The sequence below is a fragment of the Octopus bimaculoides genome, chromosome 1, assembly GCF_001194135.2.
Source record: "Octopus bimaculoides isolate UCB-OBI-ISO-001 chromosome 1, ASM119413v2, whole genome shotgun sequence".
NCBI classification, from domain to species: Eukaryota; Metazoa; Mollusca; class Cephalopoda; order Octopoda; family Octopodidae; genus Octopus; species Octopus bimaculoides.
The window spans coordinates 105155459-105162633 of record NC_068981.1 but is presented as its reverse complement, the minus strand read 5'-3'; the positions used below and the strand labels follow the sequence as shown (position 1 = coordinate 105162633).

At 35.7% G+C, this 7175-nt stretch overlaps 1 protein-coding gene across 1 annotated transcript in view; it reads left to right on the top strand.

Annotated features, from left to right (window-relative positions):
* LOC106871085 (centrosomal protein of 162 kDa) overlaps positions 1 to 7175 on the top strand; it is a 69932-nt gene that overhangs the window by 42427 nt on the left and 20330 nt on the right. Inside the window, exons 20-23 of the mRNA XM_014917370.2 lie at positions 643 to 873; positions 1102 to 1333; positions 3499 to 3696; positions 5716 to 5870. Of these exons, the coding sequence (XP_014772856.1) occupies positions 643 to 873; positions 1102 to 1333; positions 3499 to 3696; positions 5716 to 5870 (816 nt within the window). The remainder of the gene's footprint in view (positions 1 to 642; positions 874 to 1101; positions 1334 to 3498; positions 3697 to 5715; positions 5871 to 7175) is intronic.

Genomic DNA, 7175 nt, shown 5'->3' with positions numbered 1-7175 from the left:
TCGGGGGGAGAGAGCAGATGCACGGTCCACAGAACGTGCTCTGGCAAGGGCGGTGTGGATGGTGGTGGGTGGATATCCACGCAGGCTAAAGTGGTGAGCCATGAGTTGAGACTGAGTCTCAAAGTCATGGCTGTCGCTACAAAGTCTGCGTAGACGGAGGAATTGGGAATAGGGGATGGAAAGTTTTGTGTGTCTAGGGTGGGAGGAGGAGAAGTTGAGATAGGAGTGTGAGTCTGTGTGTTTGTAGTGGATAGAGGTGCTAAGGGCGGAGTGGAGGATGCTGACCGAAATGTCGAGAAAAGGGACAGAGGTGTCAGAGACAGTACATATACATATATATATATATTATATATGTATGTATGTATTTATAAAGTATATATGTTGATTTGTTTATGTATCAGTAACTTAGCAGTTTGGCAAAATAGATTAATAGAATAAGTACCAGATTTTAAAATAAATTAAAGTACTGGGATTGATTTGTTTGACTAAATTCCTCAATGCAGTAGCCCAGCATGGGCTCAGTGCAGTGCCTGAAACAAGTAAACAGTAAGAGACAAAAAAATAAGAGTTTATATGTAAAATTCTATTAAACCTATAAAATATTATTTTATCTGTCATTCCAAAAATTGTTTTTATTATCAGATAAAGGAAATGGAAAAAATCTACTGTAAGCGCAACCCAAATTCTTTACCTGCATTATTAATGGCAGCTGGCAGTTCTGTTGAAGCAAGCAGTGACTGTCGTCAGGCACCATCCCCACTAAATCTTCTGCTTGAGCAGAAGGTTCAGAAACTGGAGAATCAACTGAAGAATGCTCAAGAAGAGGGTGACCTCAGAGTGAGGACTGTGGAACAAAAGTACAACAAGCTGAAGGTTAGTTCCTATAGTTACTGTATGAAATAGTGAATACAAGGGGTTATAAGCCAGACTGTTTCTTTGTGAAGCACTTATGGATGTTCACATTATTCCATGTGAACATGTATGTATATAGATGTCAGTATTTTGTTAAGGTTATTTCTACAGATATTCTATAGAAATTATAACCAGCATTGATTTTGATCATTTTCATAAAATTTTATTATTTTATTTGTTTGTCTAAAGCTGCAGTATGAAAGTCAGATTGAAACATTGGAAGAAACTGTTAAGAAGTTACAGCATCAGGCTATTTTGGGTCGTTGTACTGTTTGCAAGAAACCATCATCTGAAGAGATGCCAGAAGAACCAAAAACAAGTGAAAATGCAGTGAAAGATAATTCAGAAACTGCAATTAAAGAATTACAGCAAAATGTTGACCAACTGCAGTCTGAAGTGCAAAAATATAAAGAAGAAGATGGTAAGAGATTTTATATTGGTCTTGTGTATTTAAACAACTATCTAGATTTATAGGAGCATTTATCTCATGATAATATGGAACAGTGCATGTTGTAAAATTCTGTAAAAACAGGTGTGACTGTGTAGTAAGAAGTTTGTTTCTCAACCACATGGTCCTGGGTTCTATCCCACTGTGCAGCACTTCGGGTAAGTGTCTCCTACTATGAACCTGGGCTGACCTAATCCTTGTGAGTGGATTTGGAGATGGAAACTGAAAGAATCCATCATATATATATGTGTGTGTGTGTGTGTGTGTTTATGTTTTCTGCCCCATAGCTCAGTGGTTTGGCAAAAGAGACCATTGGAATAAATACCATGCTTAAAAAAATATAAGTACTAGGGTTGATTCATCCGACTAAAATTCTTCAAAGTGGTGCTTCAGTATGGTCACAGTCTAATGATTGAAACAAGCAAAAGCTTCTTAACTACACAGCCACACTTGCGTTTATTGTGAAGAAAAATGCACATCAATTCATTTGGAAAAAAACTGATTAACAGTATTTATAGCTTCATAGACTCAGCTGTCACTCCTGTTATTATAACTGGATGTATCAATTGCTAAATGGCAGTTTATACTCTTTACTCTCTCATTTACTCTTTTACTTGTTTCAGTCATTTGACTGTGGCCATGTTGGAGCACCACCTTTAGTCGAGCAAATCGACCCCAGGATTTATTCTTTGTAAGCCTAGTACTTATTCTATTGGTCTCTTTTGCTGAACCGCTAAGTTATGGGGATGTAAACACACCAGCATCGGTTGTCAAGCGATGTTGGGTGGACAAACATATACACACACATACATATATATATACATATATACGACAAGCTTCTTTCAGTTTCTGTCTACCAAATTCACTCACAAGGCTTTGGTCGGCCTGAGGCTATAGTAGAAGACACTTGCCCAAGGTGCCACGCAGTGGGACTGAACCCGGAACCATGTCATTGGTAAGCAAGCTACTTACCACACAAGCTAAATGGCAGTTTATAATTATTTTTATAACTTGGTTCGTGGTTGGGGGCACAAGTTTTGTTGTTTAGCACTAAGTCAACTCTTATTGAACAGGTCTATGATGACAGGCATTCAAGCTGTGATCTCATCTCTTTTGATTAATCATATGCTGGACTATATTATTTAATGCGTCCTGTCATTGTTTAATCCTTTAGCATTCAAAATTACTCTGTTAAATGTAATGCTTAGTTATTCATACTGATTTCGATTAATCATACATTATCTCATAGCTTCAAGGTTTCAATGATGTGATTGTTTATTTTTTAGAATGACAGTGTAAGATTAGCGTAAGAGGCCAGATCTGGCCAGTTTGAACCTTAAGCAGAAAGAATATTTGGGCTTGACATGGCTGGTTTAAACGCTAAAGGGTTAAGATGCTAAATTTTGATTTTAGAGAGTTTGGGCTATTATTTCTAGTAGGTTGAGTGAACATATAGAGCAGGCAGGCAACCTTTTTTGAGAAGTGGGTCACATGAGATATGGCTTATCATCAGGCTGGTTACTCTGCTAAAAAAAAAAGAAAATGTAACTTAACTTTTTCTTGGCATTCCATTCAGAAAGTTCTGTGGACCGCAGGTTGCCCATGACTGATAGAAAGGTAAAGACCCCTTTGGTCATGAATGACCATGGGATTGCACCTAGAAAGTTCCCTCCAAGGCACAAGTCCAGGCAATGTTGTTTATGGAAGACCAGCAATTGCCAATGCATACTAGCTTCCTCCTCTCCACGCCACCGATGTTATCCAAAAAAAAAGCAAAGGCCGATACAGCTTGGCACCAATGATGTCACAACTCATTTCTACAGCTGAATGAACTGGAGCAATGTGAAATAAAGTGTCTTGCTCAAGAATACAACACACAGCCTGGTCTGGGAATCAGATTCACTACCTCATGATTGTGAGCCCGACGCTCTAACCACTGATCCATGTGCCTTCTATTGGTATGTTTTTACATAGGTAGGTGGGGAGAGAAATGTATAAATGAATGTGGTATTTAGTTACCAGCACAAAGATTTTGAGTTCAATTCTTATGAAGGAATTATATTTTTAGAGAGAAAATTTGGCCTTACACCTTCAGAATTAGTAATATTTCTTGTTTTCTTTGTCTTTTGTTTTTCCAGATAATTTGCATGCTTTGCTGCAGAAAAGCCAAAACAAAGAGACTCAGTTGCAAAACAAGGTGCAAGTTTTACTGCAGCAGTTAGATTCCAGTAATAATCAAGTTGCAACACTGCGCTGTATGTTTAGTAAACTTCAAAATGAAAAACAAACTTTGTTGAGACAACAGCTTATTAAAAAGCCAACATCAACAAATGAAGGTCTGTATGTGTGTGTGTATATGTGTATGCTTGTGTGTGTATGTATGTGTGTTTGTGTTTGCATTTTCATTTCATGTTGTACTTTGTTGAATATTTGAATGTTATTTTTGGTATAGGTATGGTTGTGTTGCAAGAATTTTGCTTCCCAACTACATAGTTCTTGGTTCAATTCCACTGTGTGGCACTTTGAGCAAGTGTCTTATGCTATAACCCCAGGCTGACCAAAGCCTTGTTACTGGATTTGTAGATGGAAACTGAAAAACCCATCATATATATATATAGACATACATACATACATACATACATACACACACAAATACACACACGCACACATGTCTGTGTATGTGCATCTGTACATGTTTGTATGTACATGTGTGTGTGTGTTGCTGTTTCCTTACATTGACATCATGTGATAGTTGCAAATGAATGTTTCTACCATGTAAGTGGTGTCCTTCATTCCCTATTTTCCATGGAAAGCATATTTAGTTGTGGGGAAATGTTTTCTTATTTAGAAACAGATAAGAGCTCATAGCAGGAAGGGCATCCAGCTATAGAAAGTCCACCTCAACAAATCCCCTCTGAACCATGCAAGCATGGAAAAGTAGGCAGTAAAATGATGATGATGATGATGATGTTGTGTATCAAATAGCATAGAATTAATTATGTATGTTGTAATTGCATAAACATTTAGGTGGGTGATATCTTGGTCCTTGAAATCTCAAAGCTACAAGATAATGCATGATTAATTCAAAACAATGTGAATAAATTTGGCCAAGTAATCTGAATGCAAAAGGGTTAAGGAGTTTCTGAAAGAGCTGTAGCAAACCACTTAAACAATAATTTTTATTTAGTTCCTGTTGTTCTATTGATCTCATACGACATTTCATCATATATAACATCCAATTTTGTGCCATATTATTTACAAGGAGCCATTGCTGTACATTATAATGCACCATGCAAAATAAAATTAAAAAAACAAACACATTTGTTGATAGTATGACTATCTTACACAGAATTCCAAGAAGAAAAATGAACAAACAAGATTAACCACAAAGTTTTATTAAAAGCAAAATGCAAAGTAAAAATTAACACACACTAAATATGAAATAAAGTATGAAAGTTATCATAAATTAATTGTTAAATAATCTAAAATATAGTGAGTTGATTGAACTCTTTGAAAACAGGGGATGGAAGGCAGTATGCCTTCTTGTAGAGATAAGTTTTAGAGGATTTGTTGGAACCAGGCTTCACTCAATTCTCTGGAGTCTTAGACTAACTGTGAAGGAGACAAAAGATGTTGCCAGAAAATTGCTAGAAGCCACTGAAAAAGTGAGCCATTATACTTGGTTGAAGAGAGAGGAAGTGTGGTGCAGCAAGGACAAGCATATAGGATGGTAGAAACATCTGGTCCAGAATTGCAACATTTGACTCAACAAAGCTCATGCTGTTGTGTGGGAGTTATGTTGCCTATACCAGTGGGTGACTGTGGGCAGCTCTGGTGTTAAGGGGCTGAAATACTTACAGAGCTGCTTCGCCTCCTGATGAGATATTAACTCCTGCATTCGAAGATGCAGTGCATCAACACCCTCAGTACAACAAATGTTTACCCTAAATCTCATCATCCTTTGCTACTTCCTAACTGCAAAATGTGCCTACAATACATCACCATAACTGTGGTTGATTGATTTTCTTTCTCTATTAGGGTGTGGAAGTCTCCAAAATATAACGTCTGATATGGCCTGATGTTCAGCATGATAGTGGTGGCCAGCAAAGCCTACCGAAGTTCAACAATTGTAGAGATGGGTGGAATATGAAAATACTGGTTTTTAAAAATGCTCTTTCCTTGTATGATTCACACATGATTAAATAATCTAAAAAATATAAAATATGAAACCAGCCCCCTCCTCTATATTTCATTGATTGTTGTAAAATATTTTGTTAACTGCAGTTTAGTGAACCTTGCATTGTTTGGGTCAGTATTAATCAGAGTTTTCCTCTATATCCTATATTCATTTACAGAGTTGAATAAGAAAGCCTCAAAACTTCCTCAAAAGTCTAAGAAATCAGATGCAGTTGATGTTGGAAGCATTTTGGCTGGCAAAGATGAAAAAATTATCAGTATGATTGAAGTTCCTGAAGGTATACTGAAAGAAAATGAATTGTTAAAAATTAAGGTAAAGCAGTTTTGGTTAAATAGCTAAAGATACTGAATTGATTTTTAAAGTTCACAACTCTTCCATAGATCAATAGTTGTTGTTTAGCTTCAAGTCTGTTCTGATTGTGCAGAACTATAATGAAAGGAATTCCAGCTGTAACCATTCCATCTTTCATTTAGTCAGTGTACATAGAACCGTTTTTTACATACATCCTCCTTACCATTTTTAAGCAGGAAGGTCTGGTTGAAGGATATTTGACTGCTATTTCAAGCAGTGTGAGTGACCACAAAGAGGCTTCCTTATTGGTTTATTACTTTGTAGTTTTTGAATTAAGATGATACAGTTAGCTTGTAAGATATGAATTGAAGGAGATTTAGTTCTTATCTCTACAGGGTGGGCAACTATATACAGTGCCCTTTAGCTTGTCTGGTATAATGTTGAACTGTACAGTTAAGAGCTGAAACCTTGTTGAAAATTTCACATGGCTCTTTTGGTTAAAAATATTATATTATATCATCACTTCATAACGCTGAAACTTTTGAAATTTTTGAGATTCTTTGAGAAATTTTGGGATTTTGTGAATTGTCCTAGAAACATTTTTTTTGAGGATATTTTGAAGTTTGTGAAGTTTATTAAGCTTTTAAGAAATTTTTCTTTAAGTATTTTTTTCCCTTTTTCTTTTTCTTTAAGCAGTTTTTGAAATTTCTTTAAAAAAGAAATTTTGTAAAGAAAAAATTATTTAAAGAAATTGTCTAAAGAACTTTCACCTTCTCTTGTCCCGTTCTTAATTGCTTTTAACTTCCTTTAATTTCCCCTAAATGTATTCAGTTACAGTATTTCCTCCTCTTCTTTTTTCTTCTTAGCCTCTCCTACTAACAGTATTGCCCTGTTGTCTTACTATACTAAATATATTATCATACATCAGCTCTATCCTTTCTTCCTGAAAATGCAATGTTGCTTTCATTTCATACTTGGGCTCTATGTGAGGCTCTAGTCTATGACATATATATATATACACAATTAAAAGGGTAAAGGTTTATCAATTTATTAATTTATTAATAAATCAACAATTAATAATTTTTACCAACCCCTTCGGTATGTAAACACCATTATCAGTGGAGAACTTATTTAAAAGTTCTTATACATTTATAAACATAATTAAGGGATCAGCAAACATTTGCTTCACCACATACCGAAGTTCAGAAATAACAGCTATTTCTGAACTTCGGTATGTGGTGAAGCAAATGTTTGCTGATCCCTTAATTATGTATATATATATATATATATACACATACATACAACTGGCACTCCGTTGGCTATGGC